Source organism: Oscarella lobularis, chromosome 5 (genome assembly GCF_947507565.1).
Source record: "Oscarella lobularis chromosome 5, ooOscLobu1.1, whole genome shotgun sequence".
In the NCBI taxonomy this organism is placed as follows: Eukaryota; Metazoa; Porifera; class Homoscleromorpha; order Homosclerophorida; family Oscarellidae; genus Oscarella; species Oscarella lobularis.
Window position 1 is genome coordinate 2162078 of NC_089179.1, and position 21429 is coordinate 2183506.

Here is a 21429-nt window from a genome sequence, read left to right on the forward strand (position 1 = left end):
TGGACTGCACCTGTCTTTGTCCGGATGCTCTGAAGCGGCATTGGAATGCGGTCGAGCCTTGGGCCTATGCCCTCATCCCATGACCATACGACGATTCAGGAAGAAAATAAGTGGCAACAATGCGGTCATAGCCGCTGGTCTTATTGCGAATGCTGAATCTGAAAAATACATGGTGCTTCTAATGATTGACGATTATCATACGATATATACAGTTCCGAGGCCAACTTCCGGACACACTTCAACAGCCATTCACATGGCTACGTGTCTGGCAGATTTCTATCCGTCTGTTCCAAGCATTCCTCTGCCCTTGGAGCCCATACACTACCGTCCAAACAGTTCTTCTGCCCGAGGGTCAAGAAATGTTGGCAGAATTCTCGATCATTTTGAAACAAACTTGGAGTCATTTTTTACTCAAACGTGGATGGAGTGCCTTCCAGAAATATTTGGTATTTTACACTTAAAGCCATGGATAAGGATTATCAGAAAAACACGCCAGAAATGAGATAACTGAGTAAAGCCAACAAAGTGAACGTTGCATATGCAATCATCGCGATTTGGGACCCAGTTTGAGGATTTCGATCCGGGTTTGTCAGCGCGATCCATCAGCTTTAGAACAGCTTGTCGAACGTCGCTCTCCAAACTGTTTATAGTGTGCAGAGTGGGGAGGTTGTGGTTGGCAGTGTTTGGGCGGACAATCGCACAAAAGAACGCCTTCCATTGTTCGTGGACACAAGCCCTTCCGATTTTGGCAATCGGGAACGCAGCATTGGCGTCTCGAATGCCTAACTTCCGACATGTGTAAAGGCCGAAGGCAGAAAACGGCGATAAACGACACGAACGGGCGTATTTGCTTAGAGACGATCACCGTCACGTGATGCAAAACGTGCGAAGGAGGAGTCAGGAATAAGGTCTATTACTCGTGAATTGATCGATCTCAACATTCCAGCTCTAGCTTCAGCAATATACGCCATTGCTCCAAAAGAAGTGATAGCACTTGTATCCAATTCGGTTTCGGCTGAAAGTGCACACGTATGCTTGGCCAAAAACAATTTGTTACTAAGAAAATATGGAAAATTCCCTCCTCAACGCGCGACGTTAGAGCAACCGTTAACGGAACTCCTCGCGAAGGATGCACCCTTCGAGTGGACGGAGCGATGCGAAAAAGCCTTTACGGCGCTGAAAGAGAAGTTGGCCTTAGCGTACGTGTTAGTACACTGTGACGCCAAGCTGCCGCTTCGCCTGGCGTGCGACGCTTCCGCGTACGGGCTCGGCGCCGTGCTATCTCACATCATGTCGGATGGGTCAGAGCGGCCTGTCGCTTTCGCACCGAAAACAATGACGGCTACGGAACGGAAGTACAGCCAAATCGAGAAAGAAGCTTACGCTTTGAAATTTGGAGTAACGAAATTCGCGCAATACCTATACGGTCGTCGATTCACGTTGGTGACCGATTATCGACCTCTCGTAACGATTTTCGGAAAGAAGGCATCGCTGTCAGCAATAGTGGCGGACCGGATACAGCTCTGGGCGGTCCCTCTGTCAATGCAAACGTTTGACATCGAATACATATCATCGTCGGCTAATGAAAATGAGGGCGGGCTCTCTCGTCTGCCATTGGATCTCGAAGAAGACGAAGAATCCATCGGACTCGAGGTCAGAGTGTCGAACGCGCAGCAGATTGCAAGTCTGACGATGACAACTGAAGACTTGGCTCGCGAGACGCGTGAGGATGCAGTTCTGTCGAAAGTGGGCGAGTACATTGAAGAAGGCTGGCCGGCGAAGGTGGGACAAACGCTACAAAAGTACCGCGCGATACGCGAGAACCTCACATATCGGAGTGGAGCGAATGAAAGGCCTGGCTAAACTACACGTTTGGTGGCCGAAGATTTCAGCGGACATTGAGGACGTAGTCCGGAAATGCGAGGCTTGTCAAAGGCATGCTAAGAATCCAGCTCGAGTGATCTTACATCACTGGGAGTGGCCGACGGCGGCGTTCGACCGCATACATATCGATTTTGCGGGACCATATATGAAACACATGTTTCTCGTAATCGTCGACGCGTACTCGAAATGGCTCGAGGTAATACCGATGGAGAAAATCTTCTACATTAAAGCGACTCATTTGACGAACGAGGCGAATGTGGGGCGAGAGAAGAGCTTGACAGGAGCGAGACGACAAGTACAAACCAGATTGTGTTCACTGATTCCGGACGACTCCAACGACACAGCAGGGGAATACAGTGACAGAGACGAGGAGAGAACAACGTCCAGAATAGATGTCGACGTAGCAGTAATTCTGGTCGGCTCTGAGACGATGTTCTGTAGCTGGAGAAGGCTGAGGGTTTCCGCAACTAATAGACGATACCAGGTTGGGCGTGTCTATCAGTGCATGCGCACTTGTCGAAGGTGAATAGAAGGAAACGCCCCTTTCCAAACACTCTTCCTGAAGACCGGGTCCGTATGACGATGTACTCGAGTATCTCTACGGTATGACCTCTTTATGATAAGCGTTCGGTGTCCTGGCTTTGGTTGTCTTTAGGTCAGCGAAGGGCAAAACTATAGCGAAGAAATTTTGGTGGGCGTGGTCTCTTTCGCGAAACTCTCTCCCGATGGCAAACGCTGCGCCGAATTCCTCACCAATATCGACATACACGTAAGTGGCATTATTACCTTTGACCTTAGCGAGCAGAGCCCTCGCCGGTGTTTTTTTAAAACTTCTTTGTACACGAAAATAATGTTTCTTGTTCTATCATCGCCGCAAATCACATCGCATTTGCTTCGAAGGGATTTCATTGCATTTTGCGCGCGTTTCCGCAGGCAAAAGAGCTAGTCTCGCGTGGCCAGACCCTTTCCCTGTATATCAATGGTCACGCGAGACTAGCTCTTTTGCGACAAGTGGCCTGCGGAAACGCGCGCAAAATGCAATGAAAGCCCTTCGAAGCAAATGCGATCTGATTTGCGGCGATGATAGAACAAGAAACTGTGATGTACGGGGTTGGGGTTGATTCCAATAGACTGTGACGTAAGCAGCCACGCTACATTGGCGTAGTCGACACTGGTTTCGAACCTTTCAGATGGCTTCGGTGGGCAAAATCGGCGTCTTTGAGAGCGAAAAAGAGGAATGGCGTCATTACATCGAGCGACTGGAATTCTATTTTGAGGCGAACGACGTCACCGACGACGGCAAGAAGAAAGCAATTCTCCTCAGCGTTTGTGGGCCGGCGGCGTATCGAACAATTCGATCCGCATCGTCCGCACCGCTCAGAACAGCATCTTACAACCAGATCACAAGGCAGACAGAAGATCACTTGGATCCCACGCCGTCTAAGGCCACTCGCCGATGGCGTTTTCGTTTGCGACATCGAAAGCAGGGCGAATCGATAGTAGCCTACGTCGCGGAACTACGCAAATTGGCTGAACGCTGTGAGTTCCACGATGTCGCAGAGGAGCTGTGCGACCAGCTCGTGGTTGGAGTGAACGACCACACAATTCGTAGCAAGCTACTCGCGGAAAAGAAGTTGACCTTTGAGTCAGCGTTCGAGATCGCGCGATCCACGGAGGTAGCCGAGATGCAATCACACGAAATGCAAGGAACACCAGACGAATCGGCTCATGCAGTGAGTACTGCAGCCGCGGGAAGCGCCGCATTCAACGCGCAACAACGGAAGTGTTACCGTTGTAACGGAAACCATTCGCCTGCCACGTGTCGTTTCGCTTCATACACCTGTCACGAGTGCGGTAAATTGGGTCACGTTGCTCGTGCTTGCCGCAGTCGCCAACCGGCACCTCCCACGGAGAAGAAAAGTACCAAGGAGTCGCTCAAAGCGAAGAAGGCACATAAAGTGTCGGAGGCACAAGCGACGGATGAGGACAGCAATTCGGCGGAGGAATCGTTCCGGATTAACTTTTGCACAAAAGGTTCCCGAGTGGCGCCATTTATGGTGCCATTAAAAATTGATGGCAAGCCGTGCTCGTTTGAGTTGGACACGGGCGCAGGCGTGTCCCTGATAGGAGAAGTGGAGTTTCGAAAACTGTTGTCGAGACGGAGTGTCCCGGCGTTACGGCGTGGCCGGGTAACGCTGTCGACTTACACGAAAGACCCAATTCCGGTTCTCGGGGAATGCGATGTACGAGTGAGGTACGAAGGTCAGCGAAAGCAGTTGACCCTGATCGTCGTGAAAGGTTACGGGCCGAGCCTGATGGGACGCAACTGGCTTAGTTGGACTGGCCCCGTCTGGCAGCAGATCAGACAGCATCGGTCAATGCGTGTTCGGCAACAAGTGGGCTGCAGATCGTAACGAAATTTCCTGAGGTTTTTGGCAACGGACTAGGAGAGCTTCGGGGACAACAAGCAAAAATTCGAGTCAAGTAAGGCGCCACACCGCGGTTCTGCAAACCGCGGGCGGTTCCATACGCACGTCGATCGTAGGTTGAAAACGAAATTCGGCGCTTAGAACGACAAGGCGTCATAGAACAAGTGCAGTTTTCCGATTGGGATGCTCCGATAGTGGCGGCGCTCAAAAAAGGGGGCGAGGTGCGAGTTTGCGGTGATTACAGCCTCACGGTCAATCCGGTAATTGTTCCGGACTCGTACCCGCTTCCTCGCATTGATGATTTGCTAGCGTCCCTCGCAGGTGGGGAGTCGTTCACGAAGCTAGATCTCAGCGGCGCTTACCAGCAGGTGGAACTCGACGAGGAATCTAAAAAGCTATTGACCGTCAATACGCCGTGGGGCCTTTTTCGGTACAATCGGCTGCCATTTGGCGTTTCGGTAGCCCCGGCCATTTTTCAACGAATCGTGGACAGTTTGCTGCAAGGCGTACCGGGGACCGTCGTGTATCTCGATGATACATTGGTGACGGGGAAGTCCCGCGAGGAGCATCTTCGCAACCTGGAACTCGTGTTAGGCCGTCTTGCGTTTGAAAACATCAAAAATGCGCGTTTTTCGTTCCTGTGGTGGAATACTGAGGGCATAAAATTGATAAAGAGGGACTCCATCCGACCGATGACAAGGTTGCGGCAGTCACGCACGCACCGGCCCCCAAGAATGTCGCGCAGCTCAAAGCGTATTTGGGTTTGGTCAACTATTATGAAAAATTCATCCGGTACTTGGCGACGAAGCTGGCTCCGCTGTATCGTCTACTCGAAAAAGGAACTCAGTGGAAATGGGGCGACCGCGAAGTTCAGGCTTTTGCGGACTCAAAGAAAGCTTTGACGTCGGACTGTGTTTTAGCACACTATGATCCAGCATTACCGTTGACATTGGCTTGCGATGCGTCACCGGTGGGAGTTGGAGCCGTTTTGTCACACGTTTGGCCTGACGGGAGGGAACAACCCGTGGCGTATGCATCGCAATCGTTATCGGCGCGGTAGCGACGATATTCGCAGCTCGACAAGGAAGGTGCGGCGGTGGTTTTTGGGCTCAAGAAGTTCTAAATGTTTCTGGCTAGACGACCGTTTACAATCTTTACGGATCATAAGCCGTTATTGACATTATTCGGTCCGGATAAAGGAACTCCGCTGCTTGGCTCACCGCGGATCTTAAGATGGTCGGCTAAGCTCAAGGCGTTTCAGTATACGCTAAAGTACCGTCCCGGGGCGGCAAACGGAAATGCGGACGGGTTGAGCAGGCTGCCCTTGGACGACATTGCTGAAAAACCAGAGTCGCCTATTGAGGCAGTCTTGTCCCTACGTGCTTTGGAACTGACGGCAACGGAATCTCCCATCGTGGTGTCGGATATTGACGGCAGCGGATCCAACCCTGCGGCTGGTGCGATCCTTCGTCGGAAATGGATGGCCGGAGAGGAAGCATGCGGAAGTATTGGAGAGTTTTTGGTCACGCCGTTCAGAGTTGAGCGTGGAAGACGGATGCTTACTCTGGGGTGAACGGTTGGTAGTACCAAGTCAAGCGCGATCCCGCGTATTGGGCATGCTACATGAAGGGCACCCAGGAGTCGTTACGCATGAAGTGTTTGGCACGCAGCTATGTTTGGTGGCCGGGTTGTGACACGGATATAGGAGCAACAGTGAGGGGATGTGAGGCATGCGAACAAAATTTGAATGCGCCTGCGGCGGCGCCACTTCATCCTTGGGAATGGCCCGAGAGACCATGGGGACGACTTCATTTAGACTTTGCAGGACCATTTCTGGGAAAAATGTTTCTGATCGTAGTGGATTCTCACTCCAAGTGGTTAGAAGTAGAGCTCATGCTGTCAACGACATCCACGGTAACAATTGGAAAGCTACGAAAGATCTTCGCCACCCATGGTCTACCAGAAATGATTGTCACGGACAACGAACCACAATTTATCAGCGAGGAATTCCGGTCTTATCTGCGGTCAAACGGCATTCGGCATGCCACGTCGGCGCCGTATCACCCGGCATCGAATGGTATGGCAGAGAGAGCAGTACAAATTTTTAAGAGGCGAATGCGGAAAATGGATAAGGAGAAACTGCCCCTTGAAGAGAAGCTGGCAAAAGTTCTGTTTTCTTATCGGGATACTCACCAATCCACCACGAGAATATCATCCGCGGAATTGCTGTATGGCCGCCGCCTTCGAGGAAAACTGGATCTGCTGAAACCCGACGTAGCGGCACGTGTTCGCCAGCAACAGGCCAGGCAAAAAGGATATCATGATTTACACGCGGCGACGCGAGGGTTTGTCTTGGGTCAACGAGTTTGGGTGCGGCAACACTCTGGACCGTGGGAACCCGGATTGGTTGTCGCTGTATCCGGTCCCGTCTCGCTGGTGGAGATGAGCGATCACCGCAGACTACGGTGTCACTCGGATCAGGTGAGGGTCCAATACTCGGATGCCGTGCCGCCATCGCCGGCACCGACATCGTCAGTTTCTGGTACGGGTTCACGAGTCGAACCTCATGCAGACACTGGACCAGACAACGACATTCGAGCAGATCGGTCCGGTTTACCAACCGTACCGGCAGAAGGGAGGGAAAGGTCGTTAGACCCACCCCCGTTGGCTGAGCCGGTGGCCACGCCTCAGTCAGCGTCAACGGCGGCGTTGGAACCTCTGCAGCCACGAAACACAGCTACGGGCACAGCTGCAGTTGCCAACGACAGTCCCGCGAGGAATGAGAACCAGGGCGGGGGTTCCACGGCGGATAATTCTTCGACGTCACCGCAGCAGCGTTCGTCGCGCGTAGCGCCGTCTTCTCCCGAAGCGACTACACCGCCACTGCGAAGGTCGTCGCGAGTTTCTAAACCACCACAACGCCTGGACCTTTGACCAGGGAGGGCGACGACGAAGATTCTTGTTTAACACTTTCACTGACAAATCATTTTTTTTCTGGGCATGGTGTTAGGGGCAGTTGGGCCGGGCAAAGTAACTTAGGTGGGGGAGAGTGAGATGTACGGGGTTGGGGTTGATTCCAATAGACTGTGACGTAAGCAGCCACGCTACAGAAACATTATTTTCGTGTAGAAAGAAGTTTAACAAAACACCGGCGAGGGCTCTGCTCGCTAAGGTCAAAGGTAATAATGCCGCTTACGTGTATGTCGATATTGGTGAGGAATTCGGCGCAGCGTTTGCCATCGGGAGAGAGTTTCGCGAAAGAGACCACGCCCACCAAAATTTCTTTGCTATAGTTTTGCCCTTCGCAGACCTAAACACAACCAAAGCCAGGACACCGAACGCTTATCATGAAGAGGTCATACCGTAGAGATACTCGAGTACATCGTCATACGGACCCGGTCTTCAGGAAGAGGGTTCGGAAGAAAGGGGCGTTTCCTTCTATTCACCCTCGACAAGTGCGCATGCACTGATAGACACGCCCAACCTGGTATCGTCTATTGAGGAATAGGACCACCAAAATTGATGTTCAGATCACCCAAAACCAAAATGTCGGAACTTAGCTGATAGGAATTCTCAACCAGTTCAGACAGCCTGTTCGCAAACAATGAAATCGATCCAGAGGGCGGTCGATAGCAGCAGGGGATGACAGTACGACGAGATGACTTAGCATGGAATTCAACGGAGATTGATTCCAATTCAGGCGACGGTTGAGGTAGAACATGTAGACAAAGTGTGCAATTACGACGATTAGAGGCATAGATTGCCACACCTCCGCCGTGTCGTGTACGGTCCTTGCGCATAAGGCGGTAGCCAGATACAGTCAATTCACTATCAGTGATAGAGTGATCCACTTTAGTTTCTGAAAGTGTAAGAACATCGAGATCACATACGGAGAGAAGAAGTGAGACATAGTCCATCTTGGAAAGAAGACCATTAATATTGAGATGTGCAACAGAGTATCCGGAATGTCCAGATGTAAAGTTGCATAGCTCGTGAACAAGGGGTTGAAGCGTCAAACAGTCAGAGGAATTCGACTCAGAAGAAAAGTCAAATGAAGAAGAAAAGTCAGATGAAGACGACTGATCATCCATAGAGGAACGTTGACTGCCAAACGACGGGACGAAGAATGAGTCAGTTAACGGCGGAAGAGTGCATTTGCCGCAAGTCCAAGGGAACGAATCGGTGCCAAGCTGATTGTAGAGCGCAACAGAGATACGTTGACACTGAATGTGAAACCAGGTGTTACAGCTTCCACACAGAATCCCACGTTGACTGGAACGGACGCTTTTTTCACAAACGCCACAAGGAAATTTGATCGGTCCGGGGTTTAACTCGATGTCTCCATAGGAGACAAGAAGCAGCAAAAAAAATTTCATTCTCCAGCTGAGGAAGCGCAAATTTTGAGACCGAAGAGGAACGGTAAACGTCACAAGCGGTCTCGACTCTTCGCGTTTTCCTGCGTTGTAATGCCTGAAAAATGTGTCGCAGCCAGTTTCAGCAACAGTAGAGAGCAGGGATTCTCACTTTCGCCTTTTCACGAGACCCTGGACTGCGGAAGAAGTGGATCTCGAACGTTCGGCGCACAAGAGCCGGCTGGACGGGCCCTAGTTTCAGATCCCGCTTGTGCATTGCTCACTCCGAAAAGAATTGCTTCGAAAAAGACAGTGTGATGTACGCGAAGCTCGGTCTCGGCTCTAAAAGAACTCGTCTTAAGCCAGACGATTTTCCCACCATTTTTAAACGCGTCTCCAAAAAATCTTCTCCTGTAAAGAGAAAGCGTTCAGCATTCGAAAAACGCGAAAGAGCTAGGGTCTCTGATTATAGCACTTCCAGTACGTAAATGCTTTCCTTTTGGTAGATGGTAGAAGAAATCTTGGGGCATGATGAACAAGAATCTGAAGACATCCCTGGCAGCGGCGAACAGTTAGACGACTGTTTTGACGTTGTAGTGCAGTGCTTGCCGCACATGATCAGTCAAGGTGAACAGTAAATGTTGGTACATCGTTGGTATGAACTGTCAGTCTTACTACGATGTCAGACGTCATTTTTACCTGTTTCTACGAGCGATGCTTCCGTTCAGTGCACTGCTCACTGATTCCATCGAGTTTTTGCCCGATGTTGATTCTTCGTCTGGTGCTGAAGAAGACGATAATAGCTCCACTGATATTGTTGATGTCAATGACCTGGAAGCGTCTCTCTACGAACCGGAAGATTCATCGTCTGAAACACCGTCTTTGTAGGTTTTAGCCAATTTTTTACCTCATACTTTTTACCATTTAAAGGTCTAACACTTTTTCGTACCGTGAAACGAAATACATTGTTTTTGAAGCGTGCCTTCAGCTCTTCCAGACCTGTACCCACTGTCATGCAAAGGACGTAAAGGTTCAAATCATCCAAGAGACTATTTGTAGCGATTGCTTCGACGCCTAGGCAAACGTAGCCTGCCGAAATCATGTCATTTCTCCAACTGGAGAGAGCCGACTCAATATCTCCTTCGTGGTGCTGAACTAAGTGCTGTCAAAGAGGCAGAAAAACTTAATTAGTACCGTCATTGCTCTCTTAGAACGTGAAATTTTTCTTTGTCGAAGCTGCCCTTTTCTTGATCAGGCTCTTTTCAAATGTAAAGAAGCCATTTGGATCGGCGGAAGTGTAGTCACAGTGACTGCAGCAGCTGTCGTCTTCTTGCTCGTCTTCAGTGTACGTCTCTAGAGATGAGGGAACGTAGAAACTTCCTTTTGCATTTTGTTTCGCGTATAAGCGAACGAACGGACTTGTCCACGTCTCGACCGTGAAGACTTTTAAGGCTGTAGAGTAGAACGGCAGTTGAGGAATGTTCATCACGACCGGCTCTGCCGAACTTCTGCAAATGTTCCTATTATGTCATGTGCATACCAGAGTAGTCTACCTGAAAAAGTTGACAAAATTTGCTCACACTGGCGCTTTAGAAGTCTTCAACAATGTTTTCTTGAAATATGCCCCCAAAAGGATTCATTTCAGCTACAAGACGATGTTAGCGAGGCTACGGCTGGCAGTGCTCGATCAAAACAGTAACATCAAGCAAGAACTAACGCAAACAAAAACAAATCGAGACGGATCAAAACGGTACAAGGAGTGGAGCAAACGAAAGAAGGAATGGACCATTAAAGAAATGCACTCTAACAAGTCAACTGATTTCATACATGACTTGGCCCACGGCGTGGTGAAAAGACGAGAAAATGACACCGCATCGTTTCTGCACAGAAGAACAGCCCTTCCGATTCCTGCCGTGGTGCTGATGAATCTCGCACAAAAGCCGAAACCCTCAAAGCAAGAAACCGTCAGGCAACATCAAAGCCGATTTACACTAAACGAATTATTATGAAATTATTAGTATTACAGTTATAGTACTGCATGCGCTTAAATTCCTGATGCCTAAATAGGCCATTGAAAACCCCTTTCGTCGTCGGCTTGTCGGTGAGTATCGTCAATGTGTGGTTCAGCATACCCAACGTAATTTCCATCCGGCTCAGGAAAATGCTCACGAATTTTGAGCACAACGCACGATGGTAAAACAACTCGGTTACCTCTGTCTAGCCATAGATAAAAGAGAAAGAGATTGGCAACTCGCGTTATCACGTGAGAATTGGGGTCGTCTAAGTGTGTCCCGGTGTGCGTCCCGTTACAATGAACGCCTTCGTCGCCGCTCTAGACAGCGTTCTCGCCGAGGAAATAGCTTCCCGCGGATGACCAAGATGGGATTCGGTTTAGGCATCATGCCGCAAGGTCTACGACATGGCGTCAACACCGGCTGTTACAACTGCGGCTCTTTTGATTGTTTCGGCCATCGAATCATGCGTATCCGGCATCAGCGACGCTAAAAGCGTGGCGTTTCGCCGGGAGAAAGCGTTCGCCTTGTTCCATGAAGTTGCCATCACCGTCCTTCCTTTATACTGGGAAACGATATTGTTGAGTGTCGGCGACGTGAATGCAGACCGACTTTTTACGCAGTCTGTCAACCAGAAGGTTTTTGATGCTGTTTTCGGGAAAAGAATGACTGGAGGCGATGTGAGGGACGAATTGGCACCGAGTATGAGTGACACGGAAACGAACGCCCTCCGTTACATGTGCGGTTATGTTCCCTTTGCCCTACTGAAGAAATATCGGGCATTGGGAAAGGAAGAAGGCAGCGCCAAACGTATTAAAGTCGCTCATCACTTGAATGCTTTTTCTAGAATTCGAACGTCTAAAACTATACAAACTCGGTTATAGCGCTACCTAAAATGAATAATTAAAGTCTTGATCGAGTTCCCATTGATTTTCCGCAATAAAATCCGTGAAAAAAGTAGCCACTTATACTTTTTCTTGTTTTAGTATTTCAGCATCATGTAACTTTTACTTACAATGAAGCAGATATTCAACTGCTTGGGTCAGACTAGTTCATGTGAAAATAGACGATAACAACTATCATTACTGAGAGGCCAATAATAAATATGAGAAGCAACAACAGCCTAATGTTTGAAATATCCCTCAATATTTGCGCCGTCGGCGTTGAAGTTCTATTAGATCTTGTGGTTGCAGAAGGAGAAGCAGCTCCACACTCATTTTGTGTCGACGCAGCTTAAAGTTTTCTCCTAAGAGCAGGGAAGTCAATGTCAACAGTTGGTGCACACTGCATGGAAGTGGCTAGAGGTTTGGATCATTAACAGTGGACGACGTGCACAAAAGTGTCTGATTCTAAGCGGTTGCGAGAGTCTACTGCAAAAAGAAGGTCTGCAACGTATGATCATGGTGAAGCCGAGAACGACTGCGAATGCTTTATTTTCGCTTTACGACGAGAAATTAGGCCCTTGTTGCCGACGTGCGTCGCTTGAATGTCAAATAGAAAGACTACGACTCAAACGTTTGATTCCTTTGTAGACTTGGGGTCCGTCGTGTATTTGCGTTCCGTATCCTTCGCAAGCGTACAAAACACATTTGATGGCTGAATTCTGAGTGAAGTCAAACAAATTTAAAACGCTTGCTTCAACGAATTTTACGCTATGCTCGATATACTTTTATTCAAACACTCAACTTTTAAAACATTAAATAATTTCTGTTCACAGGAAATGCGCATAACACGCACGATATTAAAAAATGCGAGGAAGCGAGACTTAATAGAACCTAGCAACATTTATAAATTAGATTCGTAATAGTCTAAGGAAGAAGGTTATCAGCGAATTTGTTTCCATACCAACGAAATAAAAGACTTAGGCTTACTTAAAAGTAAGAAATCGCAACGTACGGCTCACCGTGTATTCGCGGGTCTTCGAAACTGTTTCTCTCTTGTTGAATCGCTGCATTTCGGTCACTTTTTGGGTATCAACATTCATTTACTTAGTCAAGCAAACCGGAAGTGAACTGTAATCAACATTTAGACACCCAAAACGCAAAGGATTATGCGCAAACACAACCAAGTAAACTGCCAGCGGCGTCGTAACTTACCTAAAGTGTGATGTTCGTGAAAACAATTTCGATGGATGCTATGCAAAGATGCACGTCGCACGCTGTGCACCGAGTGTACACTTCGTGACGGAAATTTCCGTCTTTCAGTCGTCGCGTTTTCTAGCTGCCGCGGACGCAGTGACGAAGTTCTCCCTAGGAAATCAAAAGATGTGAAAGTGAAGCGTCGAGCCTTTTGTCCATAAGTTCCCTCTTTCTACCTCTTTGTTTCTTCCCCAAAAATTTCCGATGAGAGCAACGCCAAGTTGAAGACGAATAGAGCGTAAATCTCTTTCGCTCTTCCTCTTTCAGTAGGATTTGGGTAGAGCCGTCTTTCCACAATGAAAACGTTCAATACCGGGGCTTCAAGCAAATAGAAAGCAATCCTTTGCCAGGGTTTTCTTTGTTTTTCGTCCAACGTTGTAAAGAGGCGTTATTTGCTCGCCCTTGTCGACGCCCCTCATGTTGGCAATATAAAGCTCTTAACGAGGGGGACACTCAACATAGCTGTAATTCTGAACATCTTGTCATGACGTTGTAGGAAATGTTCCGTCTTCGAGCCTAGGAGCATGGGCAGTCGACAAAAAATACGAAAGGCCTGTCAAAACGCGCATGCCATCAGGTGTTGTCTGGAAAGATACAGATAAAAATTCTTAGTACATCTTTTTTCGGCAACGCTCAAAGTAGCTTTGGAAATTTTTTCGGTGAGGCCGAACAGTGCCACAGCAATAGATTTGTCCTACAAAAGATCGAATAGAGTAGGCGACGAGTAATAGTTATCCGTGTACAAAATATGACCTTTCCCCTCCATACCCTTCATCAAATCCAAGTCAATTTGAGTCGGCAATCCGTGTTTACCTGTAGCTGCTTTCTTTCCGGTGTAATTGTCAAATTTGTAGACGTAATCCGTAGACGCGTCGGCCATAATAAACACCTGTATCAATCCGTAGCAAATTTATTCTAAATGTCTGTTGTCATACCTTGATTCCCCATTTAGTTGGCTTGTCTTTTATGTACTGTTTGTAACCGAGACGTCTTTCGTACGGAATCATTGCCTCGTCAGTGGTTATTTCCCGTCGTAAGCCATTTTAAATGATATTTGCAAAAGGTCGATCAATGGCCGCCACTTCTGCAATTTGTCGTAGGCGGGATCGTCTCTTGGTAATTCGTTCCCTGGATCAACAACGTGAAAAAATCTTAGGATTTGCCAAAACCTATGTAAATGTTTTGGTAAAAATAAATCTGCATCTACGCAAATACCTTGTCATATTCATAATTTTTGACAAAGATCATTTCCAAATTGGTATAGGATTTTGTCAGTAATCCTAAATCGAAGGAAATCTCATATAACCCATGAGTATCAGGAGACCAAAAAATGCCTTCATCACCTACGCAAAATTTGTAATAAATAATGTTATTTGATAGTCTGTTTTACCTCGACGGGAACTGGGCTCCACGGTCGTTGGCCTTGTTGTCCTGCATTTTTGGCCACAACATTCCAATTTATGTTGCAATTGCCACACCACTTCCGTGAAAAATAGACTAAAACATCTAAATAATAATAGTGTAAATATTTTTTGCATAGAAAATGTTATTTACGTCATGACATCGACTTCTTCAGCAAAGACTCGTGCAAGACCAGATTGAGACGAGTACTCGACTCTGTCAACGCTCTCCCAAACCTCTCTCCACTCGTCGGAATCGTCGGATTTTTGTCGTCAATTTTGGCAGCTTCCGCTGGTTGCTCGTCGTCAACGGCCTCCCCTGCCTCTTCATCAAGACATCGCTGGTGCTCTCGGCCTCGACATGCATTTATTGTCGTCGCCATCGGTTCCCCGGCCATTTCGAACTAAAACGGAAATTCGTTTGAGAGTCGAAAGGTATCCGCCTTCTTTTTTACAGTCCAAAAAGGCGATATTCTTGACCGAAGATGGCCTCGCGGTCTTCGTCCGTTCCGTTTTTAACCGCTTCGACAACGCTTTGGTCGCCTTAAAAAATATTTGAGACAAAAGAATCCCGGGGGCCCCAAACCAAAAACGGTCGATCGAAGAAGCTGTTTCTCACTTTCCGAAGGCTCGACTTGTCGTTCCACGTCTTCGTAGTCATCAGAACTGTCTTCGTACAAAGCGCAAGCCAGAAAAGAACCGGCGCAAACAGCCGCAGCACGTCGCAAGTGTTAGCGAGCAACCATTTTGGATACGCCCTTGGAGTCCTTAATTACCAAAACAACACGACAAGTCACTTTACGTAAATCGAACCCTTTATTGCTATATTACTAAAGTACGCTAAGCCTGTACAGCCGCCAGTGGTGTGACTTGGGCCTGTGATAAGATAAGAGTTAAGCTTTTGGAGCGAATTGTTCTTTCCTTTCGTGTATGCTTCAACATCAATAATTAGTACTGCTTGCATTGCTGACTAAAAATATTGCGTTGTGTTGTTTGGCTGACTGTCACCTCTGCTAAGAAAATCGGGCGTACAAGCTTTGGTCGTCGTGGAGAAAACCACGTCTGGCTGGAACTGAGTTTTCGTTTTCTCTCTTTTGAAGATTTAAACCAGATTCAAAGTTACTGGTAGCTGGAGGGCACTTGTGTAAAAGCTGGTGTCCTATCTCTGCAGTTGCATTATCATAAACAATTCAATAATTTATTAATCAACCAATTAATACACTTTGGGCATCTGTACTCACCTGCCCTTTCAGTAATGCAAAGAACGTTTTCGAAAAATTCCAAAAATAGCTTGGGAAAGAATGACATCCCAATTTGTTTGATAATTCCAAACCAGGAGCATCCGGATTATTTAAAATAGTAGAGATCCTCGGCCTTCACCGTCCATAGGTGACAACTCTTTCACGCACCGTGCATATATCTGCTTATCAACAAACAGAAAATGAATTGGATTCTTGAGTGCACATGTTAGACAAAATGGCAACTACCGTACACATGGGGACACAATACAACGAATCTAGATAGCTTTGAAGCTTTTCGTAAGATGTAAAATAAAATAAAAAAATGAAATTTAAAGCTGTTTACGTGCACATTATCAGAACTTTGCAGCTCAAATGCTGGCTACGACGATGGAGGAAGCACCGACGGCAAACACTATTGTCTACGCCCAGAGAAAAAAGAAAGCAGTAAGACTCTTTGGCAAACAAAAGGCAAGACCCTCGTAGACGTAGTCCTGCGGTGACGCTCGTCAAACCCGTTCGATGGACACTTCGGAAAAGGCAATTGCTCTGACACGATTCGTCCTAAACTAACTGTATTCTTTTTCTCCGTATATATATTCTAGAGTTGAGTGAATGCAAGACACAGTGATGCTAACTTAGCGCGACAACGTGAAAGCGAATCCAGTTCTTAGCCTAACGAAATGTATTACATGTCTGACGTTACCAAGCAGCTCTTTGCAGGAAAACGTCTGCTGGCAAAGCGCGTTGCAATTTGTCGGACGCAATGTTTTAGGGGCGTATTTAGAAATCGAAAGGGGGTGTGCTTTGTTGCACGCGTGACGAGCCAAACATTTATACAGCCACTCCTACTGAAATTTGATTTTTTACTTACTTAGCGAATTTTACTGCCATTGCTAAACTTTTTCGTGAACTCCCATTCCGCAAGCAAGCTAGTGCATTTACCTGACACATGCAACACCACTTCCGACCGAAAAGGGCTTCAGAATCACGGCGGTGCAAAGAAAACGCAGTGCGCAAAAACCATTCATAGACAGAAATTTCATGCCTATGAATAACTCCATGCGTACTGCGTAAGATTAGTTCTTCGCTTAGGCATGCCACTGAACTTTGCATTCGTTTTTTAAGATACTGAGGGGGCGCTTAAGCACCCGAAGCCTCATGTTTTATGTTTTCTTTGCGAAGGTAGCCTTTTGAGAGGTACGGCGGCGGTGCGTTCGATGATGGGGTAGGTAGGTTTTCAGGACAATAGGCCGTCTCATTGCATGACCATGAAAGTTAATCAATTGGAACGTTTGGGAGCATGTTGTGGTGTGACTAGGACTAGAGCACGTTACCTTAGATGTCTGTTATATGTTCTGTCTGATCACAAATAGACTTACTCGGCATCTTACCCACACACATGTGAAGATAGGTACCAGGCCAATTTTAGGTGAGAAAGTTTGTGGAACAGGCCTGGGTCCGAGGCTATGCATCCGGTACGTCATCGGCAGCATAGGTTGCGTCGGGTAAACGTAACTTGTTGCTGTATTTGGGAGAGAGACTGTTCTGGCATCCTGCTTCGGACAGTGAAAACACAAGCTCGACCTTTGAATCGTTCTCCTGATCTCACTTTTCACGGCGGCGACAACCGCGGGGTTCTTGGCCCGCAAAAGCTTTATGATCTTCCTTTGCTTATCGAATTAACTTGGCCTCCGATTAGCTTTTTTGCCCAACGTTGACGACAGGATCGGACGACGCTCAAAAACGGCTCTTTCTTTTTCAGTTCAGTTTTCTTATGCTTCTGCAAGGGTCAAAGGCGCGTCCCTCTCCGTCTTCAATTGGAAATCTGGCCGGAGTTCAACGGTGTACCGCAGCACGATCGACGAGAGGGTGTGCCCTGCACCGCCTAGCAAATGGTTGACCAATAACCAGTGCCTCAAATGCCAACATTTACAAAGGCCAGCATCATCCAAGAGCCTACAAGGCCACAAGTGATTATGCTGAGAGGCTGTCTCTGCTGTATCTAAGAAACCTGCGATCAATGGTCATCGAAACAAAATTTACCGCTGCGAACTCTAAGGGAACGAGTCGGTAAAAACGCTTGTTTCCTTCTCAGACAAGCGCCACAAGCCGTTGCTTTACCAATTTTTTCGGAAGTATGGAAAGAAGACCGTTGTGTAAACAAGCGGTAGCTTGATGAAGCATTGTTGGCCTTGTCCGCCCAGCATGGGGTACTCTTAGGATACCCAGGCGGCGGTATATGTAAGTAGCGCCCGCCATCGTGCGCCCGCCATACGATGGCGGCTTCTTGTTGACGTATCGTCCCCGCGAGGTGGTAGCATCAACAACGAGATCTCTCCCGAGGCGTTCCCTACATGTATCCTTCCTGAGTCTACGTAGACGAGGAAATCCGCTTCTTTATGGTTGCGATCATTTTCTCGGAAATCGCCTACGCACTGCTTTAAGCGGCGAACTGGACTGATACATTCCACTCCACGCAGGACCGCTGCTTTTTTCGTCGTCTTCGTCGATTTGGAGAAGGCGTCGAATAGGACGTGGAGCGTTGTCTTCTTCTTTTTGTCGTCGTAGAGGTGCTTGGGATTCGCTCCGCTGTCGACGAGCGCTACGATTCGTTTCGCCTGGCCTTCGGCGAAGTTTCGCAGTTCGTTTCGAAGAGACGTTTGAGAATCGGCGCCTTTGGTAAGAGCGGTTGGATTCGTGAATGTCGTCCATGGCTTCGTCGACGTGCGAGGTCTCTTCGGGCATTGAGGAGCCGTTCGAAAGACTTATGAGGTCAATAGCGTCATCGCTTGCCATCGCACGCGTTTCTGCCGAAGTGTGAGACAGTGGCGTAACCAGAGGTATTTTTTGGGTGGGCAGAGGGGTCTGGGGGCGAAGCCCCCAGCCGCTTTAGGTATGTGGGCGTAGTCAGTTCAAATTTTTATTGCCTTAATACATGAGTGCAAAAGTGTTCCTGTGGTGTCAACAATAATTACTTAAGAAAAAGCTAGTCGTCTGTTTTTATCTAAAGTAGCATATTCTGTTAGGATATCTTCTAAATTTACTCTTTTAGCCAGTTCCCATTCAATTGAAATAGTTGCGAGATCGGCTAGCCTTGTTTCTGTCATAGTTGACCTAAGGTGCGTTTTAATCCGTTTTAGAGCGGAGAATGAACGCTCGCACTCGGCCGTTGATACGCAGATTGTCATAGCTATTTTGACCAGTTTAGTTAATTCCGGATAATCATCTTTCAATTTCCGGAAGTAGTGAAAGAAGAAAGTCGCTTGTATCCGGAGCCTCCTTAAATGCTGTAGTCTTTTTAGCTAATTCTACTTCCACATTAAGGGCCTCTTTGCTTAGGGCTTATATTTCGCAGAAGGGCTGCAGTACCGAAAACTCATTTAACTGCAGAAACAATTTGACTTTGGACTGCAGCCTTGAACACCACGCATTATTTGAAGATTGTTCGAGTCAAAACGTCAATTAAGTTCAGACACAAAAACATCTAGAACAGCAAAATAGACTGCTTTATAGATACTTTTGCTATTCCGATGAAGTCGACGATGTCCACCCGTTGTTTCAGTGACAACATATGAATCAAGTCGACGAGGAGTGTTTCTTTCTCTCACTTCCATTTGTCTTATGCCAATGTCGCATGCATCAGTGAGACGATTCATTTGTTCGTAGACTTCAGCCCATTGTTCGTCGCTACGATATTCGGCTAATACATCTTTGGTTGCTGAAACTAAATCAACTGCTGCAGCAAGGTCAATGTCTTTAGCTTGAAGTTGGTCAGAAAGACTTTTAGCATTTAAGCACTTATTCAAAAATGATTAATTAACTATAGAGGTGTCTCTTACGTACGTCGCCATTCGCGCGCCCTTTCTGTATGAAGCTGTTGTGAATTTGTGTCCTGTTGACGGTTTGGAGATGCTGCTCACATCACCTGGTGTGACCATCGCAGACATGGGCCTTTACTCCGTGCTTTATAGTCTGGTACATATAACGTATCTATTACATCTAATCTGGAAATAATTTTTCTATTACGGCCTTTTGCACAATCCTGATTTTTCATTTGTTCTTTCTTTTCTTTCTTAGCTGGCTTCTGGCGTGCCGCTTGACTTTGGCTACTTCGAATATGTATTCGACGAGGGCGCTTCTGTGTCGCTTTTTACGATGGCCAAGATGGAAAACATACCTGAAGCGTTGATGATGAACGTGAGTGGTCTCGTCGATCGAAAGGACCCTGAGGATCTGAGAATTCACTGCAACTATTTGCTTTGCCATTCACTCAGATCAAGAAGCTTGGAAACAGTAAAGGTTTCAAACATAATCGTTTGTCTAGATGTCTATATTTATATGGTCTTTCTCTAGTTTCTTGAGGAGAAAGGGGCGACTGTGTCACCTGGCGCCCTAATCGAAGCGGCGAACGCTTCTCCGTCGCTTTTAGAATAACTCTCTCTTCTTGTTCGTCTCGGAGCTGACGTCGATGAGACTGACTCTCAATTGCGAAACGTTCTGCACCATGAAAAGAGCCGTCGAGCTTGGCGTAAGCCACTCCAAAGCCGACAAGGACGAAATCTTCCGATTCAGCGACGAGAGCGACAACATGGAATGTCTGGATTTTCTCCTCCAGAAAAAATCGCCCTTCAATGCGAACAACAAGGAGAACGAGTCGTGTTTGTTTACGGCGCTTCAAAGCAAAGCGACGAAGTGCGTCGGACGTCTTCTCCAGGCCGGAGCGTCGTTGGCCGACTCGCAGCTGAAATATCTTCAGTACGACGAAGTGATTCTTCTCGACAATCCCGAAGTTATCATGATGCCACCGAAGCCGATCGAAATGACGCTTCGATTGGGTACGCTCTTCTCCAAGTGCGCCAAACGCGACGAATCGCATCGCGGCGAGCTTCATTCGCGCTCCAAAGCATGCAGAGTCTCGCCGTCGAGATGATGGATAAAGCCAATTGGAGGCACTATCACATCACCGACGATTTGTTTGAATACGGAATGGAAAACGAGAAAAAGCTGGTAAGTGATAGACTTGGGTCTCCCCAACAGGCAAATTGTTCTCTTTTAGTTCATCTCCAGCGCTCTCGTACAGAAGGATCAATGGAGACGGTTTCGCTCTCCCGTACGTGCCGTACAATGACTATGATTCGCACAGCCAAGAATGCCACTTACACGTCAGCGTCTGCAATTCAGGAAAGCTTTTTGTTTTATTTGATGTCATTGAAGAGGGCATCTTGTCACAAATGAAGACAGCTGATCATTTTGCGATCTTATTTGACGAGACAACTGACTGCACAGTAACCGAACAGTTAGCTATCCACGGACGCTTTATCAACAAGAATTCTGGCGAGCTGCAGAGTCATTACTACACAGTTATCGATGTCCTGCATCCTAGCGATGTCAATGATGAAAATAGCAGCGTTGTTATTTCACTCAACGCTGAAACGATTACGAAGAAAATACTTGAGTATACGGACGCCGCTCAATTGAACATGAAAAGCTACGAGGCATTGGTACTGACGGAGCCGCTACTATGACCGGATGCCGTAACGGAGTCGTTGCAAGATTGAAAGCCTTAAGTCCGTCAGCGATTGTTGTACATTGTGCGGCTCTCAGATTAAATTAGCCTCGTCGCAAGCGGGTAATGCTGTACCTTACGTGAAAAAGTTCAATAATATAGTAAGGCAAATATACGACTACTTCGAAAACAGCCCTGTGCGAACGGCTGGTTTGATAGCTGTGCAACTCTTTTACACGAAAAAGGAGAGCTTGTTGCGCCATGTATAGTACTCGGTGGCTCAGCTACGACAAGTGCATGCAGCGCATAAAAGCGTAGTTTTCGTCTCTTGCTTTAAGTCTCGAACGTGAAGGCGAAGAAAGGCGAGACGCGAAAGCAGTCGGCCTGATGAATCTTATATTTGACTATCGCTACATTTGCACACTCTTGCTAATGGCGGACGCACTACCCCATCTTTCCCACTTGTC

At 47.4% G+C, this 21429-nt stretch overlaps 1 protein-coding gene across 1 annotated transcript; it reads left to right on the forward strand.

The window, feature by feature from the left end:
• Positions 1–3074: 3074 nt before the first annotated feature.
• LOC136187349 (uncharacterized) lies at positions 3075–19890 on the forward strand. Its single transcript, XM_065974929.1, is given in 8 exon segments — positions 3075–4182; positions 4220–4294; positions 4374–4940; positions 4988–5342; positions 5451–5770; positions 19283–19431; positions 19534–19653; positions 19810–19890. Coding segments are annotated over 8 exon segments (2775 nt in total).
• The last annotated feature ends 1539 nt before the right edge of the window (positions 19891–21429 follow it).